This window comes from Anolis sagrei, chromosome 4, assembly GCF_037176765.1.
Source record: "Anolis sagrei isolate rAnoSag1 chromosome 4, rAnoSag1.mat, whole genome shotgun sequence".
NCBI lineage: Eukaryota > Metazoa > Chordata > Lepidosauria > Squamata > Dactyloidae > Anolis > Anolis sagrei.
Window position 1 is genome coordinate 87,684,997 of NC_090024.1, and position 20,602 is coordinate 87,705,598.

The 20,602-nt window shown below is 36.8% G+C and overlaps 1 protein-coding gene across 1 annotated transcript in view; it reads right to left on the bottom strand.

The window, feature by feature from the left end:
* Nucleotides 1-20,602, bottom strand: part of EXOC2 (exocyst complex component 2) — an 85,401-nt gene that overhangs the window by 15,907 nt on the left and 48,892 nt on the right. Inside the window, exons 20-23 of the mRNA XM_060774742.2 lie at nucleotides 18,564-18,625; nucleotides 17,210-17,276; nucleotides 16,863-16,979; nucleotides 14,963-15,104 (exon numbers count right to left, since the gene is read on the bottom strand). Coding sequence (XP_060630725.1) covers nucleotides 14,963-15,104; nucleotides 16,863-16,979; nucleotides 17,210-17,276; nucleotides 18,564-18,625 — 388 coding nt within the window. The remainder of the gene's footprint in view (nucleotides 1-14,962; nucleotides 15,105-16,862; nucleotides 16,980-17,209; nucleotides 17,277-18,563; nucleotides 18,626-20,602) is intronic.

Genomic DNA, 20,602 nt, shown 5'->3' on the forward strand with positions numbered 1-20,602 from the left:
ATTTTAGCTAACTATTACAGGAGTGTTAGGATAGGGATTTGTGTTAATATTGTGTCTTTGAATACTTGTCTTTTACTGTTGATATGGATAAAGGACTAACCAATAAACAAATCTATCTATTGGCTACCGTTTATACAGTTTCCTGTATAAACAGCAGCCAACTTGCCACATTTTCTGGAATAAGACATGCAGGACTCCTTTGAAAGTGAAAAAACATGAATAATGAAATTGCTATTTCTTTTTACTTGAGAGAAAATCTCTCTGGGAATGTCTTGATTTTCCAGCATGTTACCATGGTCAACTTTAGGTAGAAACTGACTACAGAAAAGCACTGGAGGACACAGACATTTTTAGAGAGTTGTTCTCTCTAGAAATATCTAGGTCCTCTAGCATGACTAGAGGAAGTTGATTACAAAATCACATTGGAGGACCTAGAGATAATTAGAGAGAGTATTTTAATCAAATTTATGAATAATCAAATCCGTAAAAGTCGAAACTGCAAATGTGGAGGGATGACTGTACAATGTTTTTGAACTTTTTTTGTCTTGCAAAAAGGTCCCAAATACAAAAATCATCTGGCTAGTCATAAAATCAGTACAGTATACAGGAGACTTCTGAAATGTTTTTGTTCTTGTTTTTGAGAACAAGGTAACCAAAGGTTTATACCTCTACTTTTCATATGTTTTGTATTACTCTCTTTTACCACCTGATGTGCTGGGTGAAGCTCATGTGGTATGTCAGTTAAAAGATGTGAGTGGACAAAAGTTCCCCCTATCCCTGCAATACAGCATAAATGTTCCCTCACGAGAACCGCTTATTACTTCTCAAGGAAGGCTTGCAGCATTGTTTGCACAGATGAAGAATAAATCTTAAAACAGCCTTCTCAGAATAGATAAATGCAGAAGGAAAAGATGTTTGCCAAAACCCATGTAACTTATGGAAGTATTTTAAGATTTTAATCAAATGCTGGGTTAGGGCATAGAGAAGAAATGCTTTCTGAAGTTTGGGTTATCCACTGCATTGTGAAGAGCCAAAATTGATTATTGGGTGAAATGGATTCATGCCACAAAGCCAATTAAAGTTTCTCTTATAGTTTCCTCCTAAGCACATAAGTGTTTGAGCATATCTGAGGGTATCAGAACATTTTTCTCAAATTATTCCAGCAAATTGCCACATTTAAGTCCTAAAATATAGTTTTAAAAAACCTTCAAAGAAAGGATGAACTCAATGATATACCTAGCTGAAATATACACAGGTGCAACGTGAATTAATAGCAGCCAAGAAATATTTTTTTTGTCATGCCAGGAGCGACTTGAGAAACTGCAAGTCACTTCTGGTGTGAGAGAATTGTCCGTCTGCAAGGACATTGCCCAGGGGACGCCCAGATGTTTGATGTTTTACCATCCTTGTGGGAGGCTTCTCTCATGTCCCCACATGAGGGGCTGGAGCTGATAGAGGGAGCTCATCCATGCTCTCCCCGAATTCGAACCTGCGACTTGTCATCTTCAGTTCTGCCGGTACAGGGGTTTAAAGATGGAAAAGGAAGAATATTTTCAACCCAATTTTCCTTTACATTAAACTCTCTGAGGTTTGCCCAGTCTTGATATGATGAACACTCCTGGCTCAATTAGGAAGTGCAACCTGGACTTCCTTTTCATAAATGACCTATAGCTTACCCACACGTCCAAGACGAAAAAACCTCAAACCACTTAAAAAACTGAAAATAGCAATACTTGAAAATTTGCAGAACTTTAAACAATTTTCTGCCTAAGACTATATGAATGTTTAATGATTGGAAAGAAATTACCAATCCTTTCCATGCTCCCAATATGTTTGTGAACTTTGCACTAACACTGACAGATGTCAATTGCAGGGGAAGCCAAGTATAAAGTAGAACTAGCCTCAAGACTAGGTTGGAACATCTGATCCACCAGTGATGTGAACATGGCACATGTATCATAGACTATCTAAGATCATTATTTCAGACATATAGATGATGTGGGTGTGCTAGTCCCCTGCATGTAAAAAAAATCACTTTGTGAACATGCTACAGATATAAGACTCTCCATTCTAGACACAAAAGAAATGGTGATGGTGCAACCTACCTTAAAATTGCAAGCTAACCACCAATTGAAGACTAGTGGTGTTCTTGAATGTGTGATGCACCTTTTGCCCAATATTATGACTAGAATGGCATCTTATAGATTTTGTACATCCTAAAGGATAGTTCTAATTATTTTTGTTAGTTGGCGATGTACCCTCTAATTCTGATGATGATGCAAGTTATAAAAATCATAACCTTCTAAGATAACTTTGTGATGTCATGATATTTGAAGGAACTGTCCCCACCCACATAACCTTCTGAACTGTCTAAAAAAAAATAGAACTCTGACTTGGAAATTCCCCAGGGATACACAGAATAGATTGCCATGTACTGAGCAGAAATATCTGCTGGAGTGGGCAAATAATATAATGGAAATAACCCACCCTTCCATTTCTGTACAGTTCATGTATCATTAAATAATAATTGCCTTTCTGAATCAGGCTAAAGGCCCATCTATTTCAATAATTCAGATGGATGTCTCTGCAAAAAACAAATGTAATAAAACAAATTATCTCAAATATATAAATTAAATTGTATTACAACCTATCAAAGCAATCCTGAGAAGAAATCTTAAGGTCTTGTTCCTCGAAAACATTAATCCTATCTTGTTGACCCTCATTCTTTGTTCCACAGATAAATATGTCAAGATCCTTGCACCTAGTTCAGTGGTTCTCAACCTGTGGTCACCAGATGTTTTGGCCTACAACTCCCAGAAATCCCAGCCAATTTACCAGCTGTTAGGATTTCTGGGAGTTTAAAGCCAAAACATCTGAGGACCCACAGGTTGAGAACCACTGAACTAGCTGAATGCACAGTCTGTGGTTTAGAGAAATTATAAATCTTCACAGTAATCTTATAGTGGCATTAGAAGACCAATAGAGCGCTACCTCCCTGAAAATGTTCACAGTCAATGAATGCGCTAACATGGTCTTGAGAATTAGATACATCACACATGGAGATGATACTAATTCATACGTATGTTACCAATGTCAAAACATGATCTGAGTAGTAGCATTTACTTTTTAATCTTTATTTCATTAGGACAAACAGATATAAGAATATGCAATGTTCTGCAGTGCCCTACAAGCAAACACCATTTCAATGGGTACATCCTTTGGAAGTGAAAGAGGAAGCACTGTAAAATCAAAGGGTTCTGATACTAACCTCATTGACGTTTCTGGTTTAAAAATAGCACGATAAACCTACTTAAAAGGGTTCCTTTGTCTTTCCTGGATGATGGAACAATGAACCACATTAAAAACCCAAATACAGCACTTTTTGTAAACTGATCTAAGTAGTTAAAATTCTAATCTAAGTAGGTTACTTTATTTGTGCTTCTGGACTCTTGACAGTCATTTTATTTTTAAGAAAAAAAATTCTAAAAGTGGGTTGCAGGGGGAGAAGGAAGGGTACAATCATGTAGAACCTGATTTACAGATGAAGACAACGGATCTGAAGAGGCTGCTGTTACTTAAGCACTAAGAAAAACATTTACTAGAAGTGAACAGTGATCATCTACATGTAAGAAAGGTTATTTTTTTAAAAGATGAGCAATTTCCTGCTTTTGGTGGAAATATTCCTCCATTGATCACATAAGGATCACAAGATACAAATACTTTACTTTTGCACTGATACTGCTATTGTCGTCAGAAGAAAACATGAACGTGTAGGCAAGCTCTGGAAAGCGATAAAACTACCCACCTGTTTAATCATATTTCCTGTTTTGAACTCTTTAATTCTAAATTCAATCTAGCCTGAAAAAATAGGGCTATAAATATCTCAGACCTACCTTCCCATTTTGACTCTTAAAATGATACAGTTTCAAGAAAATATAATGGTTTCACAAAAGTGTTCCAAATACCAGGAAGACTGCTACTTCTCTATCAAGTAGGCACCCAAATATAAATTGTATGAGATAAGCAGGCAGCTAGTCAAGTAGTGCTACCTTGTTACTGACTTGGTTTACTATGGAACCAAGTATAAAGCCATAAATGGTTCCAACACAGTTTACCAGTCCGAACGTATCTCCTCCTACGAACTAGCTAAGAGACTAAGATCATCTGGGGAGGCCCTGCTCTCAGTCCCATCTTTCTTGCAAGTGTGGCTAGTGGGGACGAGAGATAGGACCTTCTCAGTGGTGGCCCCTTGGTTGTGGAACTCCCTCTCTAGCGATATTAGATCAGCTCCCTCCCTCCTAGCCTTCAGAAGTAGAGTTAAAAATCTGGCTCTGGGACCAGGCTTTTGAAAAACAGTGCAGTGCAGTAATTTTAATGTGGAATATGTTAAAATGATTAAGGAATGGCCTTAGACTTTGATCCCTGGATGGCATGTTTTAACCCTGAACGTATTTTATTTATCTATTTATTTATTTCAGACATTTATATCCCATCCTTCTCACCTCCGGAGGGGGATCCAGGGTGGCTTACAACCAGCAATTATTAGATGCCAACAACAATAATAAAACACAGTTACACATTAATTATGTTTTATATGTGAGTAATTTTAATCCAAGTTATTTTAAAGTTAATATTGTATGTTTTGAGGCACTGTGTAGGTGCCACTTGTAAGCTGCCTTGAGTTCCCCTCGGGGTAGAGAAAGGTGGGATATAAATAAGATAAAAAAATAAATAAGTAGTGTACTGGACAAAGGACTTTTATTTCTTATTAACTTCTGGCAGAATATTGGGGCCAGAAGGCATCCAAGGATTTATTCTTCCTTAAGGACTTTTGTGGAAGCTGCAAAGGGCTTGCCTGTTCCCATCCAACCAGTCTTAAAACCAATTCCAGAACAACTATCCAGACCAACTTTTTGACCATTCTGGTCATTATTGATTAATTTGAAAAACACAAAATAAATAACATGAACATCAGCTTTACAAAACCATTTTTCCAGCAAAAGGAATTTATTCATAAATATCTATAACAAGAATATTTTAATTTTAAACTCCCCTTTCTTTTATTAAAAAATGCTCCTACACATAAGAACCAAAAAATTATTAATGTTTCAGCATTTAAACCAATGTTTCCATTATTAACACAAATCATATACTGGCTACAAGTTATGATTTATTTAAACCCCATCATTTTGTAAAGTACCCAGAAAGGTGCTTCTTTATGATTTTAACAATTATACCCCAATCTTCTATATACAAAATAGCTGATAAGTGATATGCACTTATATATCCATAAAGCTATTGTTACCATAATAATAGCCTGTCATAGCCTTTGCAAGATGAAATGACAGCAATTTAACACATGAAGAATGGGCATACAGATATGCAGCGTTTATGAATTTTGTTTGGTTGTCACTCAAACATTATGAATATTACTCTAAGCGCTTTTTAGAAAAATAGGAAAATGAACCCACTGAACTGAAAAAGGCTTACATTATGGAGGGAAATGCCTAGAATGCCACAGAAATATAACATTCTCTCTGAAATGCACATTTTCTTTATACCTAGCCCTTCTCTATAAAACCTGGATTGGGGAAAGACCTGGGAAATACAGAACACGTAAACAGATGGATTTATATGGCTATCCTTGGACCTGGTTGGTAGACAACAGTTAGTAGATATTGGCAGTCAAGTCGCTGAGAGGTATTTGCCATTTTATACATATAACCCAGGGCTGAAGGTTCTCCAATTAACATACCAGCAAAATTGAAAGTGGCACTATTGGTTTATACAATTCTTAGGTGATCTGAGATACTGCCTTTTTCATATATACCAGCCAAGCCTCTATTCTCCATGAGAGAGGCCCCACGTCCTATTATGTGGCTTAGTGAACTCTGTATAGTCACAGTGCAAAAGAGGGGCTTTTTGTTATGGCACCCATCACATGGAATGATTTCTCTAATGAGAAAAGGGTGGCTTTCAATATCGTGTTTTCACCAGCACTGGAAGACTTGTATGCCCAGACATTTTTCTTTTCACTAAGCAAGTCATTTTAATGAAAATATATGATAGCACATAGATACCACAGACCTAATATAGACTATTTCACATATCCATACTTTCACTTTTTCAGTAACTTCATTGAGGCCTCCTGCATAAGCTATGTTCTATTTTCAGTTCCCATAGATATAGGGGTTGCACTGTATACTGCAGGGGTCCTCAAACTACAGCCTGGGGGCTGGATACGGCCCTCTAAGGTCATTTACCCGGCCCTCGCTTAGGGTCAACCTAAGTCTGAAACAACTTGAAAGCACACAACAACAATCCTATCTCATCAGCCAAAAACAGGCCCACACTTCCCACTGAAATACTAATAAGATTCTATTTGTTAAAATTGTTCTTCCTTTTAATTATTGTATTGTTTTTAAGTGTTTTTTGCACTACAAATAAGATATGTGCAGTGTGCAAACGAATTCATTCATGCTTTTTTCAAATTATAATCTGGCCCTCCAACAGTTTGAGGGACTGTGACCTCGCCCTCTGTTTAAAAAGTTTGAGGACCCCTGGTATACTGCTTTATCATTGTTTGATTATATGTTGGGATTTTTTACACTGCAATATTGGAACCTACATTAGATTTTGGAAAAATGAAACAGAAATTCCTGGTTCAATGAACAGAAACAGTTCAATTAATACAGTGGTTCTCAACCTGTGGGTCCCCAGGTGTTTTGGCCTACAACTCCCAGAAATCCCAGCCAGTTTACCAGCTGTTAGGCATTCTGGGAGTTGAAGGCCAAAAATCTGGGGACCCACAGGTTGCGAACCACTGAACTAATACCTTCAACGGTGTTTGTTTCTTTGTTCAGATGTTTTTATCCTGGCAAATAATCTCAGGCATCAAGCATAATAAAACAAAACAAACAACTAATTAAAACATGAGTATCTTAAGTAAAACAAAAATGTATTAAAGAACTCAATGATTAAAATGGCCCCAAAAGCCTACAGCAGTATAAAAGTGTTTAAAAATAAATTAGGTTTTAAAGAATTTAATAACCTGGAGCAGTTGGACCTAATGTGGACAACAGAACTCTGAAGAACCTCTCCAATGCCCAGCTCTATCATACCGCTCCTCCTGATGGGTGATACAGGAGGGTTTCTCTGGCAGGCATATCTAGGAAAAGGTATGCCTTCAAGTACAAAGACTCCAAGTGGCTTAGAGGTTACAACCTCATCACCAGCAACTTGGAGTGGCACTATTGTGAATTAGAAGTGAATTAGAAGTCAGCACTGTTTCTTTAAGATGATTGGTATGTGTTGTCTATATGATGAACGATCTTCCTGAGGCATTTTGTATTAGCTGTAGCATCTGAATCATCTTCAGGGACAGTCCTACATAAAACACATTGCATCACTCTGATTAGGAAGTTGTCAGTGTCTGAATTATTGTGGCTAAATTATTACTCTCCAGGAAAGGCCTTAGCTGATGGTGCACCAGTTGCAGCTGGTGCCAAACACTCTGACTCATGTAGTCCACTTGGGCCTTTAGTGACAAAGATGGATTACCAACTGTTAAAGCTCTGATAACAAATAAGAAGTTTTATGTAGACTGCTCTGGTCATCAAATAACTGATTTATTAGCACTTATTAAATGCCTGTTCCAGAAACAATTATTTTGCATCTAACTAATCCATTTATTGAAAGACCAAATACATGCCAGCAATGGTAAATAAATATTAATCACTTGCAATTGTACAGGAAAGATCCACTTATGAAGGAATGGGGAAAGAGCTTGCTATATGTTGTTGGGCTCCAACTTTTGTAGGCCCTGGCTCAGGCACAGGCAAACTTAGTCCCTCCAGGTGTTTGGACTTCAACTTCCAATCACCTGGAGGGCTGAAGTTTGTCCATGCATGATATGGAGGATCACATATCACTCAACCCTACCTTACCATTTTTGATCAGGATTTAAATAAAAAATCAGAAAGTACTTAGGTATGTGGATATTCACATGTTTACTCGAGTTTAATGCGCAATCAAATCTAATGTGCACCTCAATTTTCAAAGCCCTAAAACCAAAAAAAGTAGAAATACTGTACGTGCACTTTATAATTTGGTTAAAAAAGATGCACATTACAGTTGCTACCTGCTTATAATTCCTTCTTTAAAAGCAGAAGCGTTAGAACACCAAAGCTTACAACAATTAAAAAGAAAACCTTGGGATGCATCTATGATACAGAATGAAGCCACTGCAATTGTCATGGTTCAATGCTATGGAGTCATGGGAGCTGTCGTCTGACAAGGCCTTGAGCCTTCTCTGCCAAAGAATGCTGGTGCCTCACCAAACTACGAATCCCATGGTTGCATAGCAGTTAAATTAGAGATGACAGGAGCTCCAGGTGCTCCTGAAGCAGCAACTAAGATTGCCGTATGACATGAATCTAATGCACACCTTCATTTTGGAGAGGTAATTTAGCAAAAAAGGTGAGCATTAGAATGGAATAAATAGGGTACTATCTCAAAGGCTGACATACAAAGCTCTTCTGGGCTATATAGAACAAGGATACTGTAGCATTCACCAACACTAAAGTGAAGGGGGATACAACAGGTCACATAGAGCTCCACGTATACGCTGAAACATCTGTCCGAATACATAAACTGCTGTGCTGAGGCTAATATCTCCAAAATATTTGAAAGACTAAAAATCCTGGTTTGACAAGGCACTTTCTTCTCAGCTTTTTTGTCAGATTCTGTCCCCACCTATCTGCTATAAATATTGCTTCTAACACCTTCACATTTCTACATGGAGTGGGCTTATACCAAGGACAGGGCTGTTCTGTGCACTGTGGTCTGTTGGTCTAATTGTATAAAAGAAAGTACTGGGCTGCCTACAGAAGTGGAACTGGCATATGTACATCCTAATGTGCAAAACAGTGTTGCACTTTACACTGTATCTAGCTGTTTAATTCCCATAGCCCTTCTGTTCCTTTCCTACAATAGAAAATGAAGGTGGACTGTGCAATAAATGGCGCAAGGACAGAAATGATTGTAAAACCAGTCCACATGCCCTTTCCATTGTAGGGAAGAAACAGAAGGACCACAAGAATCAGTCAACTAGGTACAGTGTAAGGTGTTTGTGGGGCTGGTCACAGGGCTGGTACAAGTGCCATCACTTCCTTTTTCACATAGGACTATGGCGAATTGCAAAAAACCTGTGCAACAGCAGCAGCTCAAGTATACTTAGTTGGCTGCCATTACCTGTAGCCATGTGCACACGTATATCTACTCCAAAAAAGAGAATCTATGTAGGATCATAGATGAAAGTAAGTCTGTGGTCGTGGTAATTCAAGGAACTGCCACGTGTTCATTATCTGGATTAGTCATCTGGACTTTATAATACTGATTTCTGTCTCAATATTTCTGCATATTGTAGAGCTTCCCTTTGACTGTGTACAAAGTCTGTTCATGGGTGTTCAAAAATTACGTTTCCTGGAAAGAAAACCTTCTCTCAATTTGGATGAGGATTTTAATAAGAAGCCCACAAAAAGTAAACAATGAATTAAATGTCCAAATGTAACAGGCTGAACGGCTGTTCTGCAGAACTGACCTGACTCATTATGATAAAAATCAAACTCTTTTTACAACATGTGCTAAAATGGCTTCCAGGTAGCTTCATTCACAAATGAAGACTAGGGTTTTTTTTTCTTTGATATCTTTCAAGAGATCTTAGCATTTCATAAAATTTCAGTTTTCATTTCAAAGAGCCATCACCAAAATGAACCATCATCTTATATATCTGGAGACTGGTAGAATATAAAGCTTCCCCCCCCCCCTTTTTAGTGTGGGCTGTGGCACTCAGCTCAAAATTCAACATTTGGAACTTATCTAAACTTATGAATGAAGTAAAGAACTGGAAGCCTGAAGATTTTTCACAGTTCAAAGTTAGAGGTTTAATAATTTTGAATCACTTCAAGCTACGAATCAAGTCCAGAGCTCTAATCTCATCCAAACATTAATAAAATTGTGAAGTGTTTCATTAAATTGAAATGGCTAAGCACAGTGAAGAGAAATTTTAAAATAATGAAATGTTTGCTATTACAATGGTCTTGCTATGCTGGTTAAGGGACCATTCAATCTGCCGATTTACAACTTGGCTCCAGTCTGAGGTTTATATTCAATTCTCCAGCCAAGTTTGTTTGTTTGGGTTTTTTTTAAACTGAAAACTTCACCCAAAAATTATGCATCGGAAAATAATTATCTTAAAAATTACTAAAGGGAAATATTAGGAAAAATAGCCTAGCTTTTTCCTGCTACCCACAATAAACTATTTTCACAGTGTAACTTATTGGTGAACCCCTATAAACTGAACTGTACCTGAGAGTGCTTTCATATAGCTAAGGAGTTATACTATATGGTATAGTGGTATTTAAATCCAAAAATTCAATCCAAGAAGTTCCTTTTGCTTTTTTTGGACCTTCAAAATTGGCAGTAACTTTAGATCTCTTTATACCAAGCAATCAACAGCTCCAATGGTATGACTGTGAAGCTGATTTCAAGACTGGGTACCATTAAACTCAAAGTTATAAGCAAATGGACAAAGAATGATTTCCCTCATGGTTATGGCCAATTGTGTCTCTGTTGGTTTCATTCGTTTTGTAGGCTCTGTTCCTTTCAGCCCACATAATTCTCATTGCCATAAAATTCTGGCTAGTTTTGTAAAACAGCCATACATTCATAAAACTCAGTATCACTTTGTGCCTTTCTTCTTGCTCATGTCTCATATCTGTTGCCTTTGTGGGCTAATTCTTTGGAGGAATGAGACAGTGCCAAAAGCCCCCACTCTCTAGTCCACTACTGGATCCAGGTGTGTGAGAAGTTTGTCTCTTAAAATCCAATACATTATGTTGAGATTGCCCACTTTTGCTCATTTACAAGCAGGCAATAAACAACTTTCCTTGCCATCATCCATATTAGGAATTCTGTTAGATATTTAGCCTATTAGACTGAAAATACATCTTGAAACACTCAATTATAATAAGCCCTCCACTTTCATGGGGATTTGGGGCACAGGAGCCATGAAGAAGTGGGAAAATTATGAATCCCCCCTTTAAAAACCTCTGTAGGAATCTCTAGGACCACCAGGATGACTCTATGGACAACTTCCAATGTAAGACCATGCTGGCATATTTTAAAATCTATAGTATGCACTGTATGTAAGTACTTGATAAATGCTAATAACGTTACCTTGTTGCAGATGATAAGTACCATGGGAACTCTTAGAACTCTTTACTAAAATATCTAAAGTCCATCCCAATAATGCTTGACAGTTCCATTTTCACTTCTATTCCTCTATCCTGACTTTTGTGCCATTACTTTTTGCCAATCCGAACTTTGTTACACTCAATGTCATTTTTCTTTTTTTAAAAAAAACTTTATGTAAGTGAAAGATGTAAGAAATTTTGTGGTACTTTAAAAACAAGCACATTGAATGTGATATGAGCTTTCCTGGAAAAAGCTACTTTATTAACTTTGTCTTGCTGTTTCTGTAAAAGAGTACCATATATACTTGAGTATAAACTGACCGAAATATACACCATGGCACCTAATTTTACCACAAAAATCCTGGGAAAACTTATTACTCGAGTATAAGCCAAGGGTGGGAAATGCAGCAGCTACTGGTAAATTTCAAAACTAAAAATAAAAACAGATGCCAATAAAATTACCATATATACTCAAGTATAAGCCGACCTGAATATAAGCCGAGAGGGGCTTTTTCAGTCTAAAAATGTGCTGAAAAAATTGGCTTATACTCGAGCACGTACGGTAATATGAAAAAAGCATCTGGAATTTATTTTCTTCGAATTCACATTCACACATCATACACAATATTTTGCTTTTAGAATGTTAACAACTGCTCTTCAAAACAAAAGCAAAAATTCACAAGATGTCTGAAAATATGCAAAGGCAGAACCTGCACAGCTGTCGAGGAAGCTAGCAACCAGATGTAACCCAGAGCAGAGAGAAGAATACGCACTATTATGTTGAATGAAAAGTAGAACTGCCCAACAGTCATGTCAAGCATCCAAAGGTCTGAGGATAACAAATATCTCTCTCCTATTGAAACATATTTTATAGCATTTTATAAATTTGGGGACATAATACACCCCAAGTCCTCAAAGACTATCACAGATATTGAATTTCAGAATAAAGGAGACCAATGTTTGTGCTGTTTAATACAATGATTTGGCACACTGACAAATGATATTCAAATATTTCTTAAAGTCTGCAAACCAACCACCGCTATATTATTATTGAGGGTAAAGAAATCAATAGAGCAACCTATTAATAAAATGAAGTTTCTGAATTTTAGTCAATATTCAACTTGGTAGTGAGAACAAGACTGACTGAGAGCCAATTGTGACTCCGGGATGCCAGGTTGCTCATTGCTGGATCAGAAAACTACATAAGCATATGAAAAGCTATTTAATCATCAATATATTATTTTTGTACATACTAATTCCTCTAGCAATGCCTCAACATACACAGCAGGTTAATGCAACAATCTTGTGAAATATGTTGAGCGGGGAGGCATTGCATGGTCCAGGAGCACCAAATAAGTTTAACCCCCATATTTTTTTTTTACTTTTCCTGACTCAAATATAATGGAGAAAGCTGACTGCAGACTCATCACAGTTCCAAGCTTTTAGTGTGCTGAAGAAAATTATAGCACCTTCACTGGCATAAAGGGAACTTATAAAAGGAAAATTCTAAACTCTGTATTAGCATTATATCTTGATTAGACCAATTGAGCTGTCACAAAATTCAATTCAGAGCAAACATTCTTCAGAAATCCTCACTAGGCTAGATGTACACAAAGCAAAAGGAAAAATAAAATCTGGCTTATATTCAAGCCATGAAAGCTGCATCTAATTACAATCTTAAGATGTAAGCGAGAGAGGACTGTAAATATAAACTATATAATGCACAACTTGGAGAAAAGTCAGACATGGGGATTTTTTTTGTCATAAGAAGATTGAAATACTAAGGAGACTAAGTTCTTTTGATGTGTGACTATTTGCACAGAACGCTTAGATGTGTGACTGTATTTCACATAACCAATGTCACAAGTAAAAAAAAACTTGCACCATGAGTTAGTTCACAGGCTACATGAATAATTGGTAGATGAGCAATCCCTTACACATTACAAGAGGATTGACCACTGTTACTGATATTCACAAAATACAGCTTAATAGGCTTGCAGAACTGGATCTACATTATGTTGAATGTATCTGATAAATTCATGTAGAACAACAAACAGACAGGAAACACAAAACACAGTTATGGTGATCAATAGTATTGCAGCACTTCTATATATGTGTGCAGGCTTTGCCTTTAAAAAAGACTTCTAATAAGATCCTCCAACGCCATGTCAGATGTCACTTCATAAATCCCCACCTTCAGCAATGTGTGTGTGTGTGAGAGAGAAAGGGACAGAGAAAGAAAGTGGCTAAAACACAGATTAAGGAGACTGCAGATGTCCCTCCATATTTGTGATTTTCACTTTTGTGGCTTTATCCATGGATTTGATTAAAAATATTCTCTCTGGGAATCTCTAGGTCAGCCACTGAGACTCTATGGTCAACTTCTTTCAATCATGATGGAGGACCTAGTAATTTCTAGAAACAATGCCTCTCTAGGAATCTCTAGGTAATCCACATCTATGATCTGAAAGATCTAAACATTCCTATAGAGTTATATTTTCATATATTAAAAATAGCAATTTATTTAGTCACAGTTTTTCACTTTCATGTCCCTAACCCGGTGAATGTGAAGAGCAGACTGTAATGTGTATTATCATCTCAACAAAATGACATTTTTATGACATATGTTGCCCAATCCAATGTATGTTTACCCAGAGCTAACTTCCATTTGAATAGGATGTACTTCTAGGCAAGAGTATATGTAGGTTTGCAGCCCCAAAGTATCACAATGAAGTTAGATTTTATGAGCCATCTTGAACCTGTGTGTGCACATGCATGTGTGTAAAGAAAGCAATTGACAGTATAGCAACATTTAGTGTCCACTGGCCCTCTCTCACACTATTTATTTATTTACTGTATTTATATACTGTCTTTCTCACCCCTGAAGGACCTCAAGGGGTTTACAACATACTAATGGCAAAATTCAATGCCAACATACAGTAAAAACAAATCATAATAGCTAGTTACTACATATAACTATGACTTAAAATCATTAAAACCATTAAACATAAGTCATAAACAAAATTTAAACATTCAGAAGAAGCATTAAAACCATCCTAATATAAATACAAGATAATGCCAACAGCAGCACAAGCAGAAACTGACTGGTGGTTGTAGGATTCTTGCAGGAGACAGAGCTCTGGTTTATAGATATCTGCTCTCTGCTGCCACCTTGTGGTAGCTGCTGGACATTCAAAATACTGTATTTCTATATGTGTCCAATTTGGTCAGAGATGTGGCACAGCATATCAAATCTAAACAATTCACAACCTCAATTTTCAAGGTTTTATGCAGGAATTATCTCTAACTGGTGAAGATAATTTACTAATACCTTTGGATGTTTAAACATCTTTTATTGATAACCAATATATAATAAAAACGTGTATGTTAATCTTTTTGGCTTAATTGGATGATAAGGTCATGTTAAGGCACTGTTGTAGTGCTGTTTCTGCACATTTCCATAAATAATGGTGTGCTGGCTTCATATACAACAAAACCTAGTCTTTAAGGAGAATTACTGTTGATAAAAGAGTTTGGGTTATTTAAAAAAAGATCTGGAAATTACGCCAGCAAAGGGAGAAGGTTCAGAAGTTGATGAAAGGAAGGGAAACAAATTAAAGGTAAGAGCCTGGTGATATAATTTTTAAAAATGTTATTAGATCATATTTGGCTGTAGAACAGATCTTAAAAGCTTTAACAGTGCCTACCTGTCGGAGTAAGGCAGTCTTGCCAGTCGAAATAACCTGCATAAATGCCAGGTTCCAATGAGCCCACTATAGGGTCAGCTTTTAACTCAATGTACATTTCAAACAGCCGTTGATCCAATTCTTTTAATGAGTCCATGCTCACCTAAAAGTAATGGGACAAATAGGAAGAATGTTAATAAAACTAACAAGCAGTCTGTGTGCCATTTTAGTTTATAGAAACACGCAATCATTTAACAATTTCAGAATTTAAAACACTAGGTTTTGAAACAAACAACCTAAATTTGTCCAAGTCGATGGATTTCAAGAACTGTAATAGGAAAGTTGTGGCCCATTCTGATTAGGGATTAACAGTTAAACAAATAGGACAGCTAAAGACTGTTAATATGAGGGAAACAATGTCATATGGATTGTTTCCCTCATATTAACAGTCTTTAGCTGTCCTATTTGTTTAACTGTTAATCCCAGATAGAGGCCACTCAGCAGTTCTTCCTGGAGGTTGCTCAATTTGGCCACAGGGGAGCTGTCACTTCGTCCACTATGATGCTGAGCCTTTTTGATCGTAGTATTTCCTCCTTGCTCGCCGGCATTTTTATGGTGTCATAAATTAGCCTCCCTGCTTTAAACGATCCCTAATTCTTCTACTCACAGCTCACATTATAAATGCAGGTGCTTGAAAAGACATTTCTGTTGTTCCAAAATGTTTTGCTAATAACCATATATTTACTATGAAGAATACACATGTTCTTGGAAAATTCTCCTAAGAACAAAATTCTAAGAAGCTGTAGTTTTTTTCTGATTAAAAAAATTAGCAATTTATTTATGAACAGTCAGGCTAATGGGACCTCTACCCACTTTTGACATTTATGTTATTAGGTAAGAAGAACTCAGAGCAAAACCATAACACATTTAATTTAAAAAATGGTGGTTGTCTGCAAATATCAGATTCCATTTAAAATGTTTTAAATTACTTCAAAATACTGTATTTTTTCATGTCAGGAGCAACTTGAGAAACTGCAAGTTGCTTCTGGTGTGAGAGAATTGGCTGTCTACAAAGAGGCCCTCAAACTAAGGCCCGAGGGCCAGATATGGCCCCCTAAGGTCATTTACCCGGCCCTCGCTTGGGGTCAACCTAAGTCTGAAATGACTTGAAAGCACAGAACAACAACAACAACAAGAACCCTATCTCATCAGCCAAAAGCACGCCCGCACTTCCCATTGAAATACTAATAAGTTTATATTTGTTAAAATTGTTCTTCATTTTAATTATTGTATTGTTTTTAAGTGTTTTTTTTGCACTACAAATAAGATATGTGCAGTGTGCATAGGAATTCATTAATGCTTTTTCAAATTATAATCTGGCCCTCCAACAGTTTGAGGGACTGTGCCCTGGCCCTCTGTTTAAAAAGTTTGAGGACCCCTGGTCTACAAGGACATTGTCTAGGAAATGCCCAGATGTTTTATCATCCTGAGGGAGGCTTCTCTCATGTCCCTGTATGAGAAGCTGGAGCAGACAGACAGGAGGTCACCCCACTCCCTGGATTCGAACTGCCAACCTTTCAGTCAGCAGTCCTGCCAGCACAAAGATTTAACCCATTGCGCCACCGGGGAGTCTAAAATACTGTATTAAGAATATGTATCATTGATTAAAATGTTGCTGGGAATCCAATAAACTGCTGAAGATAAGTATAAACTGTATCTCTATCGTGGGGTGAAGGATCTTTTACAAGTTTATAATATAGGCAATTTGAGAATAAAAAAATTAAGTTCCTAAGCTAATCCCTTCTATTACCTTTCTCTTAGACTTATCTGTCATAATGTAATGAAATTACATTAACCTGGTCTGATTAATTATTCTGAACAGTTACTAAGAATTCAGATCCAAAACAGAGCTGATACTTACCTGAGTTATTTTTTCAACTCCTTGGAAGCCATGTTTTTCAAAATACTCAGCTAAGTTTAGGAAGGTATGGCGTTCCAGATAACAGCAGTTACTAAGCACAACTAAAAGCTTTCGTTCCTAAATTAAGGAGGAAATAAGCAGAAAAAAAATACATTAATGGACCAAGAAAGATGACCAGGTAAATAATTGTCCTATTGAGAGAGCCCACGGAAAGACTAAAAAGTACAAGGGTTAAGTAGTGGATTAATGCTAAGCAGAATAGGACTTACTTTCAAGTACAACTTAGTATAAGATTGCTTGGCCAATCTCTTTTGACTGCTTTTCAAATAAAAATTGATTATACTCACTAAAGACAAACTTGAGTCCTCATGGATGCTTCCAAATAAATCTGAGGATGAAACATCACCTGAAAGACTAGGAGATTTGGCAAGATGTTACTGCTTGAGCACTGATAGCTTGATTCTAAACATTCACCATCTGCCTACATTACAAAGTAAAATTCGTTTTAGGACAGAATAACTGATATGTTTTCCCTTGAATAAAATCTTGTTTATTTTTGTGTTCCTTCAAATGTTCATCTGTGCAGCCAAATAGGTAAGTTTAGTGTGCTTGTGCAGAGGAAAGCCCAGAATCTTCTCAAGCTGAGTGACAAAAGTTTAATTTTTATCAGCTCTCTAGGAATATAAAGAGGTTATGTCCTGGACCTTGACTATTGTATTTCCAGAAAGTTTCGCTTCATTCTGTTTCTAAGAAGGCAGATGAGCCAGGATTTTTTCCAACATGTGATAGCCCTTTAAGGACTTTGAAATATGCTGTCAAAGATTTCTAATCTTCCTCACAGAAATTTAGACTCCAGATGAGAAGGAATTACCATTTCAGGTGTCCAGTTTTTATACAGAAATATTCTCAGAATTAGTTTTTGGTTTTGGAATAGAGTATCATTAAAGTATCCAATAAAGGTAAAGGTTTCTCCTTGACATTAAGTCTAGTCATGTCCGACTCTGGGGGATGGTTCTTATTTCCATTTCTAAGCCCAAGAGCTAGCGTTGTCCATAGATGCGCCCAAGGTTATGTAGCCGGAATGACTGCATAGAGTGCTGTTACCTTCCCAAGGAAGCAGTACCTATTGATTTACTCACATTTGTATGTTTTCGAACTGCTAGGTTGGCAGAAGCTGGGGCTAACAGTGAGAGTTCACCCTGCTCCCCAGATTTTAAATATATATGTGCTATTGTGGTTTTTTATGCTTATATTGTCTTGTTAATTTTATGTTTATGCTGTTTTCTTTGTATGTGCTGATTATGCTACTTGGAAACCGCTCTCAGGCCCCTTGGGGAGATGGAGCAGTATATAAATAAAGTTTTGTTGTTGTTGTGTTGTTCGAACCACTGACCATTCGGTTAACAAGTTCAGCAGCTCAGCGGTTTAACTCGCTGCACCACCGGGGACTCTGAACTATCCATTAGCTCTCTGAAATTACTGGCCACTGAACAAGGTGAACAGCTTGTTGATACTTCAAAATCTTTTGTTCAGAAACAGGAAAATGTGTGCGCACATGTGTCTGTACATATGCATATTTTAAAATTAGAAATCTGGAACCGGAATTAGTGGTTAAATAAGATAAATATCCTGCTCAGAGATTTTCTTTAGTATTCAGACTGGCAACAAAGTGAAACACTTCCACCAGATTATTTTACTTACTGTGTAGTATCTACATCACTGTCAGGTTTTGTACTCAGTTGTTCCAGGCAATCAACGAATACCTGTGAAAGAAAAAGAAAAAAACCTCACCTTTATATTTAACCTTATAACTTGGAAACTAGTAATATCATAAGAAAAAGTTGAACTTTACTGTCATGTTTTCTTTTACTACTCCCAACCATCACAGTGGATTTTCCTTTTCGCTCAAGGAACTCAGTGTTTAACTTAATGTTAACAACCTATACATATTGTAAAGATTTTAAAGGACACAACTCAAGGCATTAAATTGAGCAAGATATACATTTTAGTTTTTGCTTCAACTTGGATTACATTAAATAAAATGGAAATAAGTAAAAGATAAGGTAAAGGTTTCCCCTTGACATTAAGTCAAGTTGTGTTTGACTCTGGGTGTGTGCGTGTGCTCATTTCCATTTCTAAGCCGAAGAGCCGGCATTGTCCATAGATGCCTCCAAGGTCATGTGGCTGGCATGATCTACTCACGTTTTCGAACTGCTAGGTTGGCAGAAGTTGGGGCTAACAGCGGGAGCGCTCCCCAGATTCAAACTGCTGACCTTTCAGTCAGCATGTTCAGGAGCTCAGGGCCCCCAGAAATAAGTTATGACAGTGATATTTTAAAAAGGATGTACCTATACCATATGACCCAATTCTTTTGTGTTTTTGACTTACTGCTGAAGTCAAGAAATAATTGTTATGAAAGTACAGGAACTGTAATGGTAGAGACTAATTCTAATAGATAATAAATTTTTATCACTCTCTACAATTAGAGTTCCTTTATTCTTTTTATTTTATCTGTGAGTGTTAATGTTTTGTACGCTCTGATTTATGAGAATAGCTGAGGTTGAAAACACACCAACAACTTTTCTGAAAAGGGGTGAGATGAGGACAGTAAACTTCTCCAAGCAAAAATATCTATAGTTGAAAACAAAAACAATAGAAGAGAAATCTATATAGGTAGGGATAGAGGGATCAGATGTTACCATGTAGCTGAAATCATAATTAAATCATAATTAACAGAACACAAATATATAATTTACAAAAGCAAACTAATGCATGGATACTAAGCACAACTCAGCTGGGATCCCTGTGTTCAAAATTAGAGATTGCTTGTTGCAGTCACAGTTTATGTTCAAGCATTATTTTCAAGCTTCATGTGGAGAGGCTGAATGCAGGCACTGATACGAATCAAAGGGAATTCAAAATAATAAAATGGAGGCTTCTTTATTTAAAGGTTTTTAAGGCATTTATAACTACATTTCCTATTTTCAATCCCTCTTCAATCCCTAATTGAATCAGATTAAATTCTAATGACAAACAAGACAATCTTCTTTACAAGCAAACTATTTCTCCAGCATGTTGGTCTACCTTTGAAAATGCATAATGGCATGCATCTAGTGTTGATTTTGACAGGCAGGTTATTGAAAAGGCAACCCATGTGCAGATGTGATCCTAGTTTGCTTGCACTAGCTGCAGTTTGTTTCCCAGGCAAATATGAAGTACTAACTTTAATAACAAAACTCTGTGTGACCGGGAACCCCAATTATCTCAAAAACGGCATCTTCCAAGAGAAAGACAAAGAATTACATTTCCCCATATATTTGGACATTAGTTAATTGTTGTGGGGCTTTCTTTAGAGTGTTCATTCTGATTTGTTTTTTTATCTTCATGTCAGGAGCGCTTCTGTTGTGAGAAAATTGGCTGTCTGGAAGGATGCCCAGATTTTTTTAAATGTTTCCCATCCTTGTGGGAGGCTTCTCTCATGTCTGACTTATGTATGGTGGACAACACTATTATTCATTATGATTTATATATTAAATATTTTATTATTCTATTGATTTTAGATTAAAGTTTTATGGTTACTTCTGTTACACTGAAGACGGAATTTTGTATCCTTTTGGTTACACTTATTTGAGACTATTTCTGTGGTCAGAAGCAATGCATGCATTGAATAAATATATGAATGGACTGCAAGATGCGATTGCACAGAAACAACTAACAGCTGCCTTAAGTCCAATGTTCAT